The sequence below is a fragment of the Vanacampus margaritifer genome, chromosome 13 (assembly GCF_051991255.1).
Source record: "Vanacampus margaritifer isolate UIUO_Vmar chromosome 13, RoL_Vmar_1.0, whole genome shotgun sequence".
In the NCBI taxonomy this organism is placed as follows: domain Eukaryota; kingdom Metazoa; phylum Chordata; class Actinopteri; order Syngnathiformes; family Syngnathidae; genus Vanacampus; species Vanacampus margaritifer.
The window spans coordinates 14,541,102-14,563,840 of record NC_135444.1 but is presented as its reverse complement, the minus strand read 5'-3'; the positions used below and the strand labels follow the sequence as shown (position 1 = coordinate 14,563,840).

The 22,739-nt window shown below is 38.3% G+C and overlaps 2 protein-coding genes across 9 annotated transcripts in view; one reads left to right on the top strand and one right to left on the bottom strand.

Moving 5' to 3' along the window:
- celf5a (cugbp, Elav-like family member 5a) overlaps positions 1 to 22,739 on the top strand; it is a 271,078-nt gene that overhangs the window by 244,147 nt on the left and 4,192 nt on the right. For 5 of the 8 annotated variants that reach the window (XM_077583355.1, XM_077583350.1, XM_077583353.1 and 2 more), the window contains exons 8-11: positions 14,411 to 14,623; positions 16,364 to 16,459; positions 19,129 to 19,272; positions 22,450 to 22,634. In XM_077583355.1, coding sequence (XP_077439481.1) covers positions 14,411 to 14,623; positions 16,364 to 16,459; positions 19,129 to 19,272; positions 22,450 to 22,577 — 581 coding nt within the window. In that variant the 3' untranslated portion in view covers positions 22,578 to 22,634. The remainder of the gene's footprint in view (positions 1 to 14,410; positions 14,624 to 16,363; positions 16,460 to 19,128; positions 19,273 to 22,449; positions 22,635 to 22,739) is intronic. The other 3 variants (XM_077583356.1, XM_077583352.1, XM_077583349.1) reach the window with 2 other exon arrangements.
- Positions 600 to 4,801, bottom strand: LOC144062224 (uncharacterized). Its single transcript, XM_077583358.1, has 7 exons — positions 4,386 to 4,801; positions 3,869 to 4,000; positions 3,519 to 3,574; positions 3,001 to 3,105; positions 2,763 to 2,873; positions 2,397 to 2,498; positions 600 to 1,467 (listed from the first exon to the last, which is right to left on the bottom strand). Exons 1-7 carry the CDS (start codon positions 4,510 to 4,512, stop codon positions 1,090 to 1,092), a joined length of 1,011 nt encoding a protein of 336 aa, XP_077439484.1. The 5' UTR covers positions 4,513 to 4,801; the 3' UTR covers positions 600 to 1,089.

Sequence of the window (22,739 nt, the reverse complement as noted above, 5' to 3'; positions counted from 1 at the left end):
ATAATCATGTTTCTGATTTTTCCCGCTCTTCTTCGCAAAACGCGCCAAATGTGTCAGATTTGTGACACAGGTGTTCGTTTTGGATCCCGGTCTGGACTATTCCAAGTCTTGGGTCTGCTTCTGTTGATTTGGATGTGTGCGTAGGGTCATTATCATGGTGAATGTTTTGCGCTAACGCTAACTGCTATTTGGAACTGTTCGTAATTCCTTCCAGCTTGTCTAAGCCCACAAGTCCAGTTGAAGTAAAACAGCCGCCACCGTAGGCTCCAACTTTTGGAATTATGACCCAACATTTGAATCAAAAGACCAGTTAGTATTTCAGAAATGTCAAGTGTTTTTGCTAAATCTTGCCAGGCTTGGATGTTTTTCCTTTGTCCAGTTTTTTTTTCGAACATGTATATTAATTGTAAAAACAGTGTATTGGTGTGGTGGAAATATCCTACATTATGGACTGCTCTTATGGCTCTTTTTTTTTGCAACAGAAACAGAGGTTGTCTTGTGTTTCCCCAAACTTCTGAACAATAATTTAAATATGGTAATACTAGAGAGCATGGCAAAAAAAAAAAAAAGATCCACAATCAACCAGTGAGACACTCAACTTAGTGTAACAAAAATGATTTATTCACAACATAATTTTTTTTTACCTTGGATATATTCTTTTACAAAAAGACTTCATTCAGAATCAAGGCCCAAAACAACAAACGAGACATTTCTCACTTGTAAAGTCACCGAATGAAACTTGGCAAGTAACAACCAAAATACGAACCGCTTACCTTCCTTCTAAACATCAACGGGAGAAAACGATCACACAAGAAGGTCGTTCACCCCTACTTGGTAGTGCAAGCATTTGCTTTACAAACAATTCTCATAAGTGCTTCCAAATGAAGGAGAGAGAAGGGGGTTCCCCTTTCTCTTGCTGTCTTCACAGTTCTGCTTTTGAAAAGGTCCTCCAATCAGGAGAGCCGCTTTCCCTCAACCCCAAAAAACCCCAATCAACACAAAAAAAACACCTACATGGACCTCAAAGCAGACATCGACACAAAAACATGAGAACTTATGAGCTGACTTTCTAAGCTAAGGCCTCTCACCTTATCTCGACACCCGACCCCACAGTCCAGACATGTGAAGAAGACGGGAGATTGTTGTCACGTGTACTGAACAGCCAGTACTGGCCAGAAATTCCTGCAGCTCCTTCAATGTTGCCGTCGGCCTCTTGACGGCCTCCCTGACCAGTTCTCTTCTCGTCTTTTCGTCGATTTTGGAGGGACGTCCGGTTCTTGGCAACGGGACTGTGGTGCCATTTTTTCTCCACTTGACGATGACGCTCTTCACGGTGCTCCATGATATATTTAACGCCTTGGAAATTCTTTTGTACCCTTCTCCCGACTGATACCTTTCAACAATGAGATCCCGCTGATATTGAGGAAGCTCTCTGCTGTGGAAGCTCTCTCCGGACCGTGGCTTGTGCTGGAACAAAAATCCGAACTTTATTTGGGCCAGGGTTTCTGCAGGCATCAGCATATCTAATGTAATGCTTTTTAATACCCTTTTTAATGCAATTTAAAAATAATAATTTGATACCCATGTTGTACTGCATATATATACACACACACAATACACAGACGCATAATTTTAATCATAATTAATCGCGTTATTTCTAGTCAATTCACGATTAATCGCAGTAGCATATCAGTTCTAAATGTACAATAAAAAATTTTTTTTTAACTTTTTCATACTCTTAGTTAACATAAGTGGCCAAATATGGTTACCAAATACAAATATGGTTGTATCTTTCAGTTCATTGATAGTTATTTTAAGATCCAACGATATACTAAGCATTTGAAAGGCATGTGAAACATTGAGGCATAGATTTGTGGTGATTTTCTGCGACGAGATGGCATTAGTGTTTCATGTTGGACATTAGTGTACTTGGAACAACTCCAGTCCCCACATATACAGTTGTTGTTTTTTAATCACATTTAATTTTGCTAAATTGTGTTACAGTGACCCCTTTGTACAATGTCGTATGTAAAATAAAAGATTTAGAGCAATGCTTTCATATCAACTGTATTTAAATTGTTAATGCCCGCTGACATCGTATTTAATGCGATTTAAGGTCTTAATTTCAGCACAATCCATTGAATGACTCTTAATGAAATCCTGTTGGGGTTAGTTAGTTGAACTTTAAATGGTGGCAGGGGCGTGTCATTCATCATTTTGACTTACCCATTTAAAAGATTTCTCTTTTTCATTTTTTGTATATCACAAAAACCTGCCATTTGAACACAGGTGTGAAGACTTTGTTCACTGTATATACATTTAGTACTTTTTTTTCCCCAATGCATATGAAATGCCTTTTTAATTATTGCTGTCTCTGTAATGAAATAGATCGTTACCATTTGACACACAAAAGCCTCTTCCGTGTAAGAAAATGAATCTGCTGCCTGATGTTCTTCATCTAACATGTCCAGGGAAGGAGAACTCTGTTGCTCTGTGTTCTGAAACAAAGAAAAGTCATTTGTAAATAGTTCATTCATAAATTGGAAAAATATACAGTATATATTTTTCACCACGCACAGTGAATACGAGCCTACATGACATTGTAGGCTTTTCTTGGCGTTACAAATTAATTTCTAAGGTATTAAATATACTATGCATTAACGACAAAGTGAAGAAAGTCATCAAATGGAGGAAATTTGGCATATGGGTTACATTTCCGCATGGTCTCATTTGAACAGGGGTGTGTAGACAAAAGACATTACCATTTCACTTTCCAAATTCTCTCCATTGTAAGAAAACGATTCTGTTTCTGCCTGACATTGATGTTCTTCATCTAACATTTCCCGGGAAAGACAAAGTGGCTGGTCAGTGTTCTACAACAAAGAAAAGTAAAGCATTTAATAATAATAATAACAGTTAATTCTCTATCCACGCTACATTCCTTTCAGTATTTTTTTTTATTTTAGGTAATTTTTGTCATTGTATAATCAAACACCTTACAATTTCACACGCTGGTGATTCTTCTTTAGTGGAGGTAGATGAATCCATCCCATTGCTGCCACTACCTTCTGGGATTGCAATCGTATTTTCTGTGTCAGGTCTGTCCTGTAAATATATATAAAAAAAAAATATATATATATATATAAACATATATAAATATAAAAATATATAAATATATATATATATTTTTTATATATATATATTTTTATATAAATATATATATATATATATAAAAATATATATATATATATAAAAAAATATATATATATATATAAAAAATATATATATATATATATATATTGGTCTGCCTCTTTTTGCAGCACATCTTCATTGATGTTGATATACTAAATTACCCATCTGTATTTCAAATTAGGTAAGGAAAAAATAATAATAATAATCTGGTCACCGGAGTGACATATTTAACTATAACTCTGTTACTGGAAAATCTATAAAAATCACTGTTCAGATAAAAAAAAATAACTATCTTACTTAACCCTACTAAAAACATAAGCACTTACTTTATTTCCACATCCAGTGCCAGCGCTGGTTGTGGTTCCAGACTCATCTGCGAGACCTGTAAACACACAGATACAAGATTTATCATTTCCACACAAGAGATTTATGGAATACAATTTTCCAACCCATAAAATATTGTAGTAGCATAAAAACTTTTCTCTTTTCTTCTTCACTTTAGATGAACACCAACCCGTGCTCATCTATCTATCATATCACCAGACACTTTGCACCTGTACTGTTACTTCCCAATAATATGTGAATTGTGAATTAAAGTCACTACCGCAATAAATTGCAAGGTTTTGTCACGCTTAGAATTTCCAGCGTTTATTGTCAGTGTGACATGTCAGATCACCTTTAGCTAAGAGGCTGTCTGTATGTGATCCGCCACAGTGATGACCAGGCTCTTCTTCCTCTTCCTCAACTTCCCTTTTAATGTAAAGACACTCGGAGTCCTGCTGCTCAGGAAGAACATTTTTTGTAGTGTCTGCAGGACACAAGGAAAAAAAAAACATGGTTAGGAAAAGTGAATTGTGACTTTTGTGTAATGTTTATAATGCACTTGAGCTATTCAGTATTTGGATAGTACCTGCTGTTTTGTTAAAATAAATGTAAATACAGTTATTGAATGTATGTTAGTGACAATTATCAAGACACGTAGAGAACACACAGAGCTGGCAATGTATTTAAATAGGGTGGCAGAGCAGGATTCTCAGGATGCCTGGAAAATAACATGGCACCAATCCAGACTGCAAAAATAGTGTAGGGAAATATCTTTTTCCTAATTCTATGTGGACATCATTGAAATTATTCAAAGTTTCTACTCCGACTGCTCTGGTACAAATATCAAATCAAAAGTGACACCAACCAACCTGCTCTTTGCTGCACAAGTCGAGGCGCCTTGAAAACAGCGTCTAACATTAGACGCTGTCCCTTGTTCTCCTCTTTTAAGCGACACAGCTCCTCTTCGTACTCCTCTTTCACGCTGATTGCACACATTGCCACGCGAGAAGCACAACGCCTACCTACAGCTGCGTTGATAACAAACGCTTCTCCTCTCCTTGTCTGCTAGCAAGCTAAGCTAAGCGGAGCTAACTTGTGACGCTTTAACGTGCAGCGGCACTGACGCGAAGATTTAATAAATTGTGTTATATTAAAGTCATTTATTGATAAGGCGTACTGCGTCGAGGATTCAACACGCACAGTACTAATTTGCAAATAATTATTTTGTGAAGCGCTGATCAAAACGTACACGGAAGTAGCGCTACAGCGGAAGTAATACGGGAACTCCACTTGGACAAACTACCGTCACGAAACGCGATTCGATTTAACGGCGATTAACTAACTCGGACACTTTCTAATAATGAAAATGTTTCTGTGCTATTGGGGTGACCCTGCAGTGTTTAAGTTAACTTGATTCCGTGTGTGTATTGTGAGGTGGTGACATATTCTCGATGGGAGGAGACAGGCGTGTGTGTTTTTTCTTCTACAGTATTATATTAGTTTGGCACAATGGACAGTTTAGCCTTTGTGTGCCTTTTCATCATTATTATAATTATTATTATTGTATTGTGGTTTGTCTTTATAGTTCTGGTCGTACAGTACCTTTGTCAACAACAACATCCATCAATAATAATAATAGTCTAATAATAGTTTCATCGCTTGTGTGTGAGAGTGAGTTGCATCAAGGCCAAAACAGCACCCGCTTTACTGGAAATCTAAACATATTCATCCACAGAGACCTCCAGAGAGATTGTAAATTTAGTGCGGTATACAAAGGTGTGGAAAGGGAGTGACTTTGAATTACTTAGCATCTGGTGCATCGCTTTTGCTTATTCAGCTTCTTTCTACTTGTGAGAGAGAACAAGAAGGGGGGGGAGAATGGCGGTGATTCTTCCTTCTACAAAAGCAAGAAGAGAAATAAATAATAGAGCATCCAAGTCTTTGTTGTGCTCCGCTCACCTACTTTGTCAACACTGCGGCAAGGAGTGATTTGTAAGACTTTGCTAACTTTCAACCAATCAGTGTCAGCCAGAAGTGCTATCACAAGCATCCAAATTCCTGAATCAAGCTTGCTTCACTTCATCAAATTATTTCTTCTTCTTCCTTTTTTTTTTTTTTTTGCAGTCTCTTAAATTGAAATTCTGTTCGCCTTTCTATGAGAAAGGCAGTTTGTCTTTTATCCGTCGTGTGCCGTGGTGGTCCTGCCTCATTTAATTCAGCACAGTCAGTGAATTAGAATTTACAGAAGAGACACAATCAATGCAACACGACCCCAATTAACCTCTTTCTTTATCAAACATGGCTTCACCTGAAGCCCAGAGGGCTAAAATAAATATTATGTAAAATATAATGGAAAAAGTTCACTGTACATAAAGTAGAGATGCTGCCTGTGTTTACATTTTACTGTGCACTCCTTATAAGTGTCAAAAGTGGAGATGCAAATCATCAAATCAATCATGTTGATCAAGTGTGTGTGTGACCTATCAGGAAGTGTGATTAATAAAAGACTGAAATTATGATGGATTAATAACTCTTGGCAGGACTCAAGAATTTACATTTTGTAGTTTATTGTAGCCACTCACCGTCTTTTTCAATAGGTATATACTAATGGGTTTAATACATTAGATACACCAGCAATTATGCTCTAGAAAAGATATTTAACATAGTTAGTGTGGATGTAGTTTCTAGTGGTGTGAAACTGCATATTTTGCCCCTTTTATGCTGCTAAGTAATATCAGAGGTGTGTCTAATATTTCAATTACAACTAAAATAAAAAAAATATATAGATTAAAATTCGTTATTTTCCATAAGTAGCTGTAGCTAATGCTACAATGAGTATGTGGAATACATTTACACCACACCTCATGGCATCTGTAAAGTGGAGGAAAAAATACCCAGGTTAGCTTAGCGCTAGCTAGCAGCAAGTCCGCAAGCAGATGGATGGTCCAAAAGGATAAGCAGTTGGACAGACGTATGCTTGGAAGATCACACTGGGTTCTGTTTTCGCTACAAGTCAAAATGGCGGTCAATACAATGCTAATAAAACTAACTCAAATGAAGCTTTTTTTTTTTTTTTTTTTTTTTTTAAAAGCTGCTCTAAAAAGTAATTGATATTAAATAAAAAACGAAGTAAAAACTAACTACAGTATAATGAAAAATAACTCTGGTCCACAGTGACAAGAAACAAACATTGCCACGCTGAAGGGGGCAGAAAGAAAGTTAGCGAGGAGTTGTCAAGAAAGATTTGAGCTGATTGAGTCCATGTGGGACAAACAACATGTAAAAAATAAATGACAACATTTCTGGCCACTGTATTAAAAAATAAGTATAACCTCTGGCAGTGTCAAGCCCGTCCACACTGTATTGCACATTAAGTGTAGCATTCATTCCCCTGAGCCTTTCAATGGTACCTTGACATAAAAGTTAGATTTTTTTCCGTGACTATGAAGCTTGTAATTTATTTTTGTTAGTGTTGTATAAATTAACTGATATGTGCAAATGTACTTGTTTATCAAATTATTTTTTTCCCCATTGAGAGTAAGTGAAGACACTTTTTTTTTTAAATTAAGAATTACATTATGACAGATGTTAATGTATTAATAAAAAATAAAAAAAAAACACAACAGAGTATGAAAACAAATCAACTGCTTTAATAAAGTGCAATTACTTAAGGATTGGTTACGAGATTAAGCATCTTTTATTTCTTCTACGTCTACGATTTTATCTTCTTTGTATTTTCCTGCAATCTGGGTGCCCTGTTGTACAGTACTGCCCCTCACAGGTTAGACTTAGTACTGCAACCGCGGTCGTTAAACGTGTGCATAACTGTAAAAATCAGTTACGATGTTATAAATCGGAACGTGGCTTGATTGCGCTCTGACATTGGATGACATTAGAATGTGCATGTAGTATATATTTGCAGCGCAATGAGGAGAGATTGTGACAAAGTGAGCGTGAATCTGATGTGCATCAAGCTGCACTATTTGTCTCCCTTCAAGACGTGTGTGTGTGTGTGTGTGTACGCCACCGCCTACTGATTACCTTTTATTATTCAGCATAGTGTACCATTAATCCTTCCCAGAAAGCCGGGCTTTTGTGCGAGATTTCAAGGACCAGCATAAATATGAAATGTTTTATTTCCTTCTGCGTTCATTAATACGAGTCGCGCTGCCTCGGGAGCGACTACATTATATTTTTTTTATTTACCGCACTTGTGGCTATGACTTATTCAGACTCCGATGAAGAAATGCGTAACGTGACTTGCAAGGGCATGTGTATGAAGTCGGCAAGGTATATGTGGCAATACTGAGAGACTGGAAGATGTCAAGGCACAAGTCGGAGGAATAATTCAGTGCCACATGGCAGCGGTGTCAGCTTGTTTTCATCACAGGCCACACTGCAGTTATGGTAACATCAGGGGGGGGGGGGGGGGTTGGGCTGGCGATCATGATGGAATCTCATTCATGTATAATTATAAGGAGTGTAACGCTATGGCAAAAACACCATCTATGTCCAAATCCGGGGTACAGTAAGAAAACAAAATACAAAACAAAATGCTTTTCTTTGATGTAAGCCGGAAATATAAAAGCGAAAATCTCTTTTTAAGGAAGTGACATTTCAATCGTTGTTCTTGTTTTTAGGAAAGTAGCAATGCATCCCAGTGTAATAGTAACAGCTGGAATGTTGTGAATTATCTTGTGATTAAAAACTAGGGCTGTTCGATACTATTTTTTTTCCAGTATTGATACCAAGTAAGTACCGATGCCACTGGTACTTTGCAACAACAACAAAAAAAAAACTAAACAATGATAGACAATTTTAAAGAAGGTTCTATATATCCCAATATAGCATTTACCTAAAAAAAAGGTCTTCTAATTTCTATTTCCAAAACGGCCACAAGAGGGCGACCAATGCTAGTACCAGCCATAAATATCTATAAAGAAAATAGCAGCAAGTCCGCAAGCAGATGGATGGTCCAAAAGGATAAGCAGTTGGACAGACGTATGCTTGGAAGAACACACTGGGTTCTGTTTTCGCTACAAGTCAAAATGGCGGTCAATACAATGCTAATAAAACTAACTCAAATGGAGCATTTTTTTTTAAAAAAGCTGCTCTAAAAAGTAATTGACATTAAATAAAAAACAAAGTAAAAATCCCAATATAGCATTTACCTAAAAAAAATGCTTGAAATGAATGGCAATTTTCGAGTCTTCTCATTTCTATTTCGAAAACGGCCACAAGAGGGCGACCAATGCTAGTATCAGCCATAAATCTATAAAGAATAGATGTCTTACGGCCACTGATGTGAATGTATGACTTGATGTGTTAAAAAAAAAAAAAAAGGACTGCAGTTTTGGCGTCAGCATGCTAATTTTAGTTTTAATCGGCATAAAAATCTAACGCAACAAAAAAATATTCAAATTGTCCCCCAGTGTAATCAGCCATTTTATCACATGATTACCCCTGCGTGTAGTTATTACTATTTGTATTGCTGATTTTCAACATTAATCCAAGAAAAATCGAGGCAAGCTTTTGCAGGCCACAAATTTGGATGCAGGGCTGGTGAACGAACACCTGTGCCAAATCGGAATCTATTTTTTTAGGACACCTCTGCTTTGACTTAAGTCTAATTTATGCATTAAGTCGCAGCGAGGTAGAGTGACTGTCTACAAATTGCGAATAGCGCTCGCTCGGCATTAACATAAAGCTCAGATCATCCTTTAATGGAGCCCCAGCTTGACGTGTGACATTGGTCTGATTGAAACCATCCGTCTAACCTTTGTGGAATAAAAAAAAAAAAAAAACGAGTATATGAGTACAATTGTGAGTCCGCAGACACTCGGAGGTTAAGGGTGTTACTAGGGATACAACGAGGCGTCCGTTTGATCAACAGATGCCACGCATTCGAGCTCGACGGTGCACGAGCCGTTTGCCAGATGGTTGCGCTGATTAGCGCGCGTATCCTCACAATGATGCACGAGGATGTTTTTGGGAAAATAACGTCAGCCGCGGGAGAGCGAGCGGCAGGCGCGAGCTGTGAAAGGAAGCTTTTGTTAGCAAGTGAGAAGTAGGTAATCTCCTGTGACCGAATTGGCAATTGTCTTTAGACTTAGTGAAGCAGCATGTGGCTCATTATGCCAGGTTATTTTGAACACACGAGGAACTGTAAACAGTCTGTGATAGAAACGGCAGCTTCCGTGTGGGTCGGGAAATCTTTTATACTGCATTCCGCATGTTTGCCCTGGACAATTTCTCCTCTGTAATCAGAAAGGACATCACACTGGTCATTAATGTATCTATACCTTCATCTGAATCTTCACAAAATGTGACTTAAAAAAAAACACACACACACACATTATTAAGAAAAAAACGCTCTAAAAAATATTCTTATCATCCTAACGAAATATGTGTCATAGAAAGAAAGTCGCATCAAAGTGCGCAACGCTGGTAGCTATCAGTATTCAAATACAAATAGTTTTCTTGGTGTCAGCTTGTGTACGAAAGCTACTTTATTATTCATTTCTAGTCATTTTCCCTTTGGTTGGAAAAAAAACAAAACATGCATCACAATTTAAATCAGTTAGATGAAAGCATCTGTTTTGAGTGCTTATTACTTGCTCCAGTCCTCGTGGCTGTAATGACTCTCAGGCTCTCCCTTCCTGCTTGATTTGAATGTATAATTAGCATAATAAATACTTGTGTCGCACGCCCAGGCTCCTTTTTGCCAGGCAATCACGGCAAAAAGCGGATCAAGAGTTTTCCCCCATCTTGCCAGAATGTGGATGTAAATTTGCTTCTATAAAATGAACTGCCTTTGATGCAAACTTGAAATGTTTTCTTTTATTTTCTTTTAATCTTGGTTGTGAAGAGTCCATTATTGTTGGGTCAATTTTTATTTAGATGGCGCCAATTCATAACAAAAGTTCTCTCAGGGTGTTTGGTGTATGGCGCTGGGCTAGAATTACGCTACTACATAAGGAGGTCACTGAGGCCAGGAAAAAACTCCCTCTACGGCGGAGCTTGCCATCATTTTTGAATGAGAGCTACTTCTTGGGTACTGACAGTGGAGGTCAGGTTTTTTTTTATTTAATTTAAAAAAAAATTCATTAATCCCCCCAAAAATAAACATTGATCTACTTTCTCTGTATGTTTTTCACGAAAAAAATGGGGGAATTGTGGGAAAAAATCCCCGGGAAAAATGCAAAATGTAAAAAATATTGAGGGAAAGGGGGATCCATAAGTATGCAAATCCATGGGTACTAAACTGCAAATATACAGGGGTCTACTGTAGTTCAAGTTGTAATATTACCATTCGCCACTAGATGGCAGATATTTCTTAGTGGCACTTACACTGGGTCTTATACTGCTTGAAACAAGACATAAGTAGGCCTCATAATTTTTTTTATTTTATTTTTGGAATACTATGCAGGACAAACTAAATTAAATAAAAATTTTGACTGTTTTGATTTTTGTGGGGAAAAAATGTACAAAATGAGTTATTGCACTTAACTCATTCACTCCCAGCCATTTTCACTGAAGCAAACCCTTTCGCTCCTGGCTGTTTTTACTGAATTTTGACTGGTTTTGAAAGGCCCACAGAATATTGTGTTCTATTGCTATAAAAACAAGGTACCTACCAAAAAAAAGATTATTATTATAGAGGATTCTGTTTCCATTTCATCATCATTGACACATCTGTTCAAAACTGTGGGGAAATTAACTTTGTTGCAACATGACCCTGGTTGATCTCTTATACTCTGCTGCTACCTGCTGGCCGTTTTTTGTAATAACTATCATTGCGTCAAGCGTCCCTCATCCCTACTTTGCCATTCTAATGCTATGCTGTTTCCAATGTGATAACGCCAGCGCAACATCCCCTGTTTGTCATGAACCCCCTTTGGAGGCCACATGTCACGCCCTGGCACTTACGTAATTGCACCTCAAAAGGCCCACATGACCACCCCCGAGTACGTTTCCTCCACCACAGAATAACAAGAAGACTGAACATACCCGATGATGGAGAGGCTGCATTACCAGATGCCGGGGTCGGAGCGCGTGTGGCCTTTCCGAGGCAGAGTCGCCGTTACTGGCTTAGTACGGGAGCGGCGGTCTCCAGGGTCTTGGCGGGAGAACGGACAGAAGCGGCAGACTCATTGATCACAGTAGGAAGCTAGCAATTGTAAGGAGGTTTCAGAGGGGTACCAAAAAAAAAAAAAAAAAAGAAGCGTAAAAGACACAACAGCTCTCAATGGACTGAGGCTATTCCCCATTGGAGAATTTTCACATTATTGTTGTAGCCTCAAAAATGCAAACATTTTATTAGAAAGTTCTTTGGGCCTTTTAGGACCTAACCTGACTTTAACCCTGGAGAACCCAAGAATCCTTTTCTTCTTTGGAAAATGATGAATTATACATTAAATGACTGCTATAAGTTCACTGAACACCAAAATATATGTTTTTTCAATGTTTTTTTCAATTTATTCCCTAATTTAGGATTAGGGCGAAATGTGACCCTTTGGGATTTAGGGGTATCATTTCGAAAAATCTGAATAACAAAAACTGTCAGTAAGCTATTTAGAATTTAAGAAAATAATCAATCTAATACACAGCTACATTGAACAATATAATTTTTATTTGTTGCATTTTAGCCATCTTGTCACCACCACTAGATGGCCCCATGCAGGGGTCAGAAGTGGCGCTCTGGACTATTGAAGTTAAATTTGTAAAAAAAAAAAAAAAAAAGTTTTTGTTATTTGAGTAGCAGAATTTATAGGGGCCAAATTTGACCCCGTGGGTTCTCCAGGTGTAAGTATGCAACTCTGTTGCGTTCCAACTTGGAAAGTCGCCACCATAGGAACATATCTCCCTTGTAAATAGAGGACCCCCTGTAAATGACCACATATGGTTCTTTGGGCTATATGCTAAGAATTATGCAAATACAACTTGCTTGTAAGCAAGGAAAAGCAATTCCACATGGATATGTAGATGCTGTTCCTCACTGGTGGCGATGTACAGCATATTTACCATCCATTAGCATAAACCTCAGTGTGTGTGAAGCGAATGTCATTGTTTACCCGATGCGGACCACCTCTCATATGAGGCCCTCTGCCAAGGCACCGTAGCTCGCTTCTACGGGAAGACGGAGGTGGGCATGGAGGGCCGGAGTCCTGCAGGTTTTTGCATGTTGCCCTTCTCCAACACAGCTGATATATGATCAGCTCATCAGCAAGCTCTGCATAAGCCTGATAACGAGGACGGAGATTGCCCACCTCTGCCGTGACGACCCGCACAACCCCCCTTTATTCCCGACCAATCAGAGCTCAGGCTTCCAGATTGAGAGGTTGTTCTCAGGGGAGCCGTACTTCAGCGAGAGCGGATGCTTCACCACGGAGACGGCCCTTTTTGGAGAGGCCATCACGCCGTGAGATTCTGCTCAAAATGGGTACTTTGGCATTCCCGGCATAATTGGAAACACTTTGCGGAGGAGGGCCCTTTTAAAATGCATTGCAGGAGAGGGAGGGGCCGGCGAGCAAGCAATTTCGATTCCTCTCATGAAGCATCCTGCCGCTGCCTCTCAGGCGTGCGCCATATATGTTATGACCGGCACATTTGTCAAACTGCCAACTGTTGTTATGTGTCTTTTTTTTTCTCTCTCTCTCTGAGTAAAGCGACATCTTTTTGTTTTCGCAACCTGCTTCACCTTCTAATCGTTTCCATCAAGTTTCTGTTTTTCCCCCTTCGGAAGTTGCATAGTAGTTTCATCATGTCGGGCACGGGGGGGGGGCTCGCGCAAACACGGCGGACAGCCTCATTTTTCACAGGTTCACTTCCTCAGCGATCTTGCCTGACGTGTCATGACAAATGGCGGATATGTGACAAGCGCGTTGTCGCACCCGTGTCCTTGCATTAGCTAGGAAATGTGCATGCCTGTGCAAGCCTCTCTGCACAATGCTGACTACGTGTGTGTGTGTCAGTTGAATGAACAGGTTACTAATAAAATACTATCATTGTACATTTAGAATGTCATGCATGGGGCTTAACATGCTTTTCAAGGTACAGTCGACCAAAGGTTGACACCTCAGGACAGGTAGATAGAGTTTTCAGTCAACCCTCACATTTCTCTGGGCTAGAAAATGTTGGGCAAATTACTTCTTTTTTTTTTTTTTTTACAATAATATGTTATATGCAGCCTCACTGGTCCAAATATGGTATTCTGTTAATGTTGTGTTAGTGAAATATGAGCTAAGCAGCAAAATTCAGCCGTTTTTATCCATCACAGGGGGCGGCCATTTTGTCACTTGTTGTCGACTGAAGATGACATCATGTTGCTCAGGTCTCAAGTAACAGTAAATCACAGCTCAGCTTCAGAAAACAAGTGAGCTGGGATTAGTCATTGCCTACGCCCTGAGCGATGATGTCATCTTCAGTCGACAGCATGTGGCAAAAATGCTTATGCAAATTGTTACAAAGAGCAGCTTGAAATGCAAAACTGTGAGACTTAAATGTAAACATAAATGTAAAAAGAGGCAAAAGAAAATGTGGCTATTAGATGCAATTCCCTCTTTTTGTATATTATTGCACAGTAAACTGAGCTTTATCCAACTCCTAAAGGTGTGTTCCAGAGTTTGTCACCGTTTTACTCGCTACTGCCACCTCTGGCCCAAATGGAACTGCAGCCTCTTTGTCAAACTCATGCAAGGCCGACTGTATTGAGCAGCACGGTGGCCAAGCAGTTTGCAAACTGCCCCACAGTTTTGATGTCGGGGGATTTGTGTTGTTGTTTTACATTCTATGTAGATTGTACCTTAGTTGCTAAAAATGCACTCTTACCCTACCTCATACTTTTAAGTATACTGTAGATTGATTCTAATTGGTGTAGCATTCTTCCCCCCAGGTCTAAGTTCTCCGCCAGCCAACATCACCACCTCCGCCGTGCCCAGCATCGTCACGCCCATCGTCAACGGATTCACCGGCATCCCTCATCAGCCCAACGGACACCCCGCCGTGGAGACGCTCTACACCAACGGCCTGCCCCCTTACTCCACCCAGAGCCCCACCGCCGCCGACACCCTGCAGCAAGCCTTCACCGGAGTACAGCAATACACAGGTGCATGTTTGCGCTGCTGTAATTGGCCATATTAGTGGTTTAAAACACGAATATGACCAGAGGTGGCCAATCCAGGTCCAGAAAGTAAAAATCCTGCTACAGTTTAACTTTAGCCCCTGATGTTAGCAAGCTAGCTAGTTACTTGCTAGGGTACTAGCTAGCTAGCACAAAGGGCTAAAGCCAAACTATGTCAGGGTTTTTACTTTCTGGACCTGGATTTGCCACCTCTAAATATGACAGAGTATGACCCTAAATTGTTTTTATATCATTTCTAACATCAGCCATAAAATATATATATTTAAATAACATAGAATGAATGATAGACAACAAAAAAACTTTCAAAAATATATAAGTTACTTTCATATACTGATAAAATGTCTTTACCCATCTCGAAATGGAAGACAGACTTGTCTATAGCACCGGAATCTGACTTTTGGATTCAAGTTTGTGAAAACGCATTTAAAATGATAAAACAAACAAATTTACAACTTATCCAATATAAAATTATTCACAGAACATACATTACTCAATATATGATTAAGAAAATGGGACTCTCAGACTCCGACATTTGTCTCCAATGCTTACAAAACACTACAGACACTTATGTTCATGCTTTATGGTTATGTACTCCGGTTATGTATTTCTGGACTAAAGTCTTAGAAAAACTTTCCTCTATTTTGGACTGTAGGATACCTTTTATCTCCAAACTTGTGTTTGCTAGGTGACCTAGCAACAACTGACTTACCACATAAACAATTTCAATCTACACTTGTAGCCCTTACTATCGCTAAAAAAACAATTCTTGTTAACTGGAAAAATAAACAAACTGTGAATATCGACCAATGGTCTAACCTCCTCATAAATCACATTTTAATGGAAAAAATATCTGCCTCAAATAAAAAACAAATATCAAAATTTATAGAAACATGGTCTACGTATATAGAATTTTTTAACCTAATTCTGGTTACTTAATTCTGTCTGTTAGCGAGAGCCACTACATCGTGATAACTTACATTGATGTTTCTGCATTTGGCAATTTATTTTTATATTATATTATTAGTATGGGATTTTTTTTAATGGGCTTTAGGTGAACTAATGAATACACACACGCACGCACGCACATGCACATGCTCACCCACATACAAAAAAAAATATATATATATATATATATATATATATATATATATATATATATATATATATATATGTATATATATATATGTATGTGTGTGTGTATATGTATATATATGTATATATATTAAAAAAAAAAAAAAGAGAAAGGAAAAAAAAAACTTAAAAAAAAAAAAAAAAAAAGGAGAGCAATGATGATGTCAAATCGAATGAACAATACTGAGCTCTCCTGGAAAAAAAAAGAATGAATGATAGAATGGGACTGTTTTGAGAGGCTGTTGAAAATGATTCATCACACTATTTACTCACCGCACTCACTTAGCTTTTCTAGCCATAGGTACATAACTATTATTGGGTATTACATTAAAACAAAAATATATCGTTGCTGCTATGTGAAAAACACATATCCATTTTTGTCTCTTTTTTTTTTTATTATTTTTATTTATTTTACATTTGTGGGATGTCTGCATTCAGTTTCATCCCCAAAACATAAAAATGTAAAAAATAAATAAATTTAAAAAAGAGCCAAAAAATGGACATAAGCAGCATAAGCTATATTGTATTCATTTGTACCGCTTTTCACACCGCACCTCTCCCCTCCTCTCGCAGCGATCTACCCGGCCACCACGCTGACTCCCATCGGCCAGACGCTGCCCCAAGCGCCGCAGGTCATCCAGCAGCAGCAGCAGCAGAGAGAAGGTGAGGGTGAGAAAACATTATTACTTTTTTTTTTACACATCTTGCACTAGATTTATAAACCGCGACGAGCATGAGAGAGCAATATTGCTTCGGCACTGTACACATCTCATTCGCACATATTACGAGAGAGGAATATTACCCTCTCATTCTCTCCGTGTGTAATAGATAAATAAAGTGGCCACGTGCAGTATAGCGTTCACAGCTCATCTCGGGAAATGGCTACGGTAAATCGAAAATGTGAGGGTGATAAAACACTGGTAATGTTCTTACACTGTGTGGTTTGAAAGAACATATAATGACACATATAGACATTGCTATTTCTGCAATAATTAGAAAAAAAAAACATGATTGGGAATTGTGGCAATATAATATGTAGGGACAAAGTAACTCAATGCTATAAAGATAATAATGATTTCCACAGAAGTAATGATGTCACGTGAACAGTCCGCCTCCACGTGAATAATCAGTGATTAGTTAAAGCAAGAACCTTATTGTGTGATGATTTTAATAACCTCAAGCTGGTCATGGTATCTGAGATCAAATACATTTATAATTATTTTTATGTTTGCTTCTGTCAAAGGACTATTGATTTTGAAGACACTATTGATTTTGAGTGATTCTGTGGTTTCTCATAATTCATGATGTTTAAGGAAAATGAGGTGAAACATCTTACAGTGACATCTGCAGCATTTTAATCATCTTCAAACTTTCATTGTGGTGCCGGTTTAATTTGTTTGAGTGACCATTCAAATGGGGTCAAATCATCCTCCCCTATTGGAATGAATGGAAATTAAATTAATCCGTTCCAGTCTCACCAAACACTCCATATATATATATGTTAGTGATGCACGATAATGGTATTTTCAACCGATACCGATAAACTAATAATTTAGAACGTGCCGATGTTGATAAATGATAAGTAAGCCGATAATTGTTTGCAAAATTAACTTGAATACAAATATACTTTCGAGTCCTACTATAAGTACAAATACATCGAAACATTTGTAACACACCATGAAGCTGGATTTAAGTAACTAATTTTGAGTTTGCCAAAACAAAACAGTCATGTTTTAAAAATTCTACAAAAAACTATGAGGGTAACATTTTGGGGCGACACATCTTGAGCCTGATAGATATTATAACATTTTTAATTCTTCATTTCATATATTAACCATAGTTACACATTATTAACATTTTAATTCTTTATATTAACCTTGTCGAAATGTTTTGTGTCCTGTGCAGAGCATATGGTGTTAATTTCGGTATAATCTGACCTTAAACTGGGACATACTATTTAGTCTAAAAAAGTTCCTTCTCAGCGCTTTGTGCGAAAACACATTTGGTCCTTGAGAACAGAATCTGTTTCGAACACGCACTCCTGACTCTGTTTTCGCCATCGCTTATGGAAAAGTACCCAGAGATATGTTTTGTCTACAAATAAAAGAGAGGAGGTCTTTTGACTATAAGAAGCCATTGTACGCACGGAAGAGACACATTTCGACGCTCTGAATCCCACCTGTTTAAGTGATGAATTAGAGGCTGTTTGAGTGTCCAGAGATCTCTTGTTAGATTAAAAAAATCATTTTTGCAAAGGTGTTTTTTCTTACATTAAATCTGTCTTCAAATTTTGGAACACGAAAAGAGGAAATTTATTTTCATTCCTCAACAAGCCACAACCACAACAGATGGACCAACGCGAATGGCAAGTCTATTATTATCGCGGATTTCTTTATTATCTGGTTTATTTGTTTGACGTCAAATTGGTCGATAATTGCCGATAATTATCGGCCACCGATATTATCGTGCATCCCTAATATATGTATAATGTTATTGGATTGTTATTTAAAATTAAAGAAGTACCTTAGGCCAGGAATCAAATCATATCATTACAATCGCTTGGCATGCCTGCCCTGAGATTATTGATTATTGATGTTATGGTATGTCAATGTGAGAAAACAATTGATTTTATTGCGCATGTGTGATACAGTCGTTACATTGCATAACTTATTAGTACCAATTTACATTCATACATTTGATGTGAAGTGAAGTGCTTCATGTTCCATAAAACTGTCTGATAAGAAATGATTAGTTTGACCATTTTCAAGCCTTTTGGGATGTGGTAACGCCAGAGAGCTATCGATTTGAAATCATCCAGGTGGCTTTGGCCACTTGCCAAATTTCTACCCCTTCCTTTTCAAACCAGTCCTACACAGAATTGTTGACGATCGTATCCAGCATTTTTGTGTCATTGAAGCAATCCTATTGATTTTGGATGCAATTTGACACAAGGTATAGATAGCTGAGGTCAAAGATAAATTCTTTGTCTTCCAACTCATTGGGGTTATTGACGGGCGTCGGAGCAGGGACGCTATTGATTTTGACCCGCAATACCTGAGATATGTCGGGTCAAATGCCATAATTGCTCAGGTTTTATGTGAGGTGCTGTCGTTTGCGGTATCTTTTTCCGCTAATTCCCTCTTTGCCAATCAGCATTATGCGGACGCTGCACTTTCATAGTTGTCCAATCTCTTTGAACAGAAGTAGCACTAACGAGTTTCCACGTGCCAGTCATGTAGTGAGTCCTCCTCATGTCATCTTAATTGATGGACTCCACCTGTAAAGAAAAAGAAGAAAATTCCCAGCAGTCAGTCAGTAAGTCTCGTGTCTTTCTCCAGGTCCGGAGGGATGTAACCTGTTCATCTACCATCTGCCACAAGAGTTTGGAGACAATGAACTCATGCAGATGTTTCTGCCCTTCGGCACCGTCATCTCATCCAAGGTCTTCATGGACCGGGCGACCAACCAGAGCAAGTGTTTTGGTGAGTTCTTGCGTCTCAGTTAGGGGTCTGCAACCTGCCGCTCTGGATCCACGTGTGGCTCTTTAGTCCATCTCCTGTGGCTCCCTGTGGATTTCTTAAAAAATAAATAAATAAAATAAAAATAAATTAAGATTTTTTTTTTTAATTACATATATTTGCATAAAATATTATTTAAACAAATTAATGATTTAGATTTAGTTTTAAATTAATAATTAAATATTCAAAATATGTAATAATAATAGCATGTCTATATTTGTAAGTTATCAGAAAAGGAGAGGTGGAAGGTAGATGAAAAAGGTTTTAAAAAATGACCTAAAAATGGCCAAAAATCAACCAAAAAAATTAACATAAAATGTCCATGAAATTCCCAAATATGTCAGACAATTTAATCAAAAAAAGGCAGAAAATAAACGAAGTAATTATCAGTTCAAAAACAAAAGAAGAAATCCCCCAAATTACCATAAAATGTACACACAATTGCCACAAAAACCCCAGAACTTTTATTTTAAAAAAAAAAGGACGTTCAAAAAGTAACTTTAAAATGTCCAAAAACAAAAGAAGAAATCCTAAAATATAAAAAAAAAATACTATAAAATGTTAGAAAATGTATATTCAAAAAAAAAAGGCAGAAAAATATCAAACAATAGCATAAAATGTCCCCCAAAAAATTGCCAACAAATGTCAGAAAATATATATTTTTAAAAAAAACTCAATGTCAAACAATAGCATAAAATGTCCATAAAAAGAACGAGAGGCAGAAAATTACCATTACGTGTTCGTAACACTGCCAAAAATGTCAGATATTTGACAGGAAGGCAGAAAAGTACGAACAAGAATGTATGAATATATAAAAAAGAACTCTGAAAAAAATTGCAAAAAAATCCCAAAATGGAAGACGAGGGGCAGAAGAAATTAAATCTCACAGTATTGGATGCTGCGTGGTTATGGTGCAGCTCTAATTAGCTCTTGGCCCCCAATAAACACTAACACACTGTTTTGTTCAAATGTTTTTTCAGCTCCAGACATTTATTTTTGGACATTTATTTGGCCTAAAATGGCTCTTTTGAACAATAAAGGTTGCTAAACCCTGATTTAGAAGATCAGCAACAAGGGCAGGGAAAGTTTTTTTCCTGTAGGATCCCAGGGGGTCCTAAATTCAAAATCAATTAAAAAATCAATTAATTTATTTATTAATCACATTTCCACCGGTACAAGCTGTGTTTTTCAATTGAATCGACAACTATACCTCGCATTAAAAAAATGTCCCCAATAATATTTATAAATGTGGCACAGAAGGCACCAAAACAAAAATGGTGACAGATTATGATGATGTCGATTGACATGAAGAAAAAAAAACAACCTCCTGACCCCAACTGACCCCCATTTACATCTTGATGACTGCTCAATACATATACAGTCCTGCATGAATGCAGTATAGGCGCACCCACCAGCCATGATGTCATCGATGAAGATCCATATCCATGTTTTCATGGTGCCGCGTGACCCGAACACACCGCTGCTGCTGCATCAGCATCACCGTTCGTTCACCCCAATATCTGTCAATACTCTCACTACCGAGGCTGATTCACGCCCCCCCCCCCACCCCCGCCTCATTTAGCTCCGTCAGCCTACACGGAGCAACCTGCCCCCGCGGCTTATACAAACTTTAAGGAGCCACGCTGGGTCTGTGTGTGCGTGCCAGATTGTGTGTGGGGGGATAATAAAGAGGGCAAAGGACAATTATAGATCAGCATTTGTTTTCACTTCAGGGCCCGAATTGATCGGCAATCTCGCCTCCCCAGGGAGACTTCATAACATATAAATTCATGAAAGAAGACCTATTTGCAGTATTGGCGTTTACACTATGCATTTACAACATAATGTTACGCCCGGGGAAGGAGCGGGAACACCGGTGTAATTAATCTGGAAAGGGCGGAGGGAGGGAACGAACCTGGATTGTTGGCGAGCAAAACGACAGGAGTCGCTTTTACACTCACCGGAAGGAGAGACGAGAACATGCCGATAAAATCTCCAATCCGGTTTTTGCTCTCCAGCGCGAATGGCTTCCCCTCCTCCTCGGTGTAGCCGCGCCACCCAGCCTTCGCACTAATGGGCCGAGCGAGAGCCGAGCAGGCACGTCTCCCAGGTGGCCGGTGGGGACGAGGAGAATCTCCTGCTGTTTTTTCACGGGTCACCAAGTGCTCCTAATGACACCCAAGACGCGGGGGAGCGCATCAAGCGGAGACACACTCCGCTGCGGTTTCTGGTCACTGACTTCTCAAGGCTTTATTTTTACACATGATGGAAACGGGATGTTCAGTGTAGGTGGGGATGCTGGGAGGGGGGGTTATTGGGGGGGGGGGGTGGTCTTAGGCAGTGTCATGTAGTATGGAAACAGATTCACCAATATTAGGTAGGCTACACCCACTCAAGCTAATCAAATAAACAGGGATGTGATTTGACCAAAGTGAAATTATCTGAAAATTTAGCCGGGGGTCTGGGGGCCGCTGGCACCCAGCTAGGTCCAGGGCCCCGGAGCTCATGGGTTTTCCGTGTTTTTAAGTACTTTCAATGCACTCACATGACAAAGAAATAGACAAAACAACAGCATAAATTTTCAATGTATATTGAACTATCCCATATAAAATGGCAGTTTTAGTCAACTCAAAATCAGTCACATTCAAAAACATTGGACTGCCTTTGCTTTTAAAAACTATCACTGAGAATATCATCATATCTAACTAATGTGATTACTAAGTTAACACATAAATAATGTTGAAGAGTTCAAATTTCATGAACAAATAATTGTATCATGACCAAATGAAAAGTAACTCATATTAGAGCATACCACAAATGTCTTTGTTATAGCAGAAGATGTTATCTGTCGGAGTCATGTGCATACACAATGAACTACAGTACAAAAAAAAAAAAAAAAAAATCTGAATTTTTTTTTTTTTGGGGGAGATAAAAAAAACGGAATTCTGCGAATTAGCGGAAAAATCACATCCCTGAATAAAACATTTGACCGACTGCTTCAAAATAAAAAGTATAGCAAATAAAAAAATAATTAATCTTAATTCGATTTTTTTAAATGAATGTAAAAATAATTAAAAAAAAATACATCATCATCATTCATCATATTTAACCACTTTTTTTTTTCTTTTTTTTTTGTGACAGGCTTTGTGAGCTTCGACAACCCCGCCAGCGCGCAGGCAGCTATCCAAGCCATGAACGGCTTTCAGATTGGCATGAAGAGGTTGAAAGTCCAGCTAAAGAGACCGAAGGATGCCAGCCGCCCTTACTGACACAGCCTATCTTTAGTATTCACCGCAGCAGCAGCAGCAGCAGCAGCAGCAGCACAGGTACGATAACCATACACTTACGAGAAATCACCATTAGATAGATAGATAGATAGATAGATAGATAGACCAAAAAAACGACTGAAATAATGTAGTTGCACAAGTGTG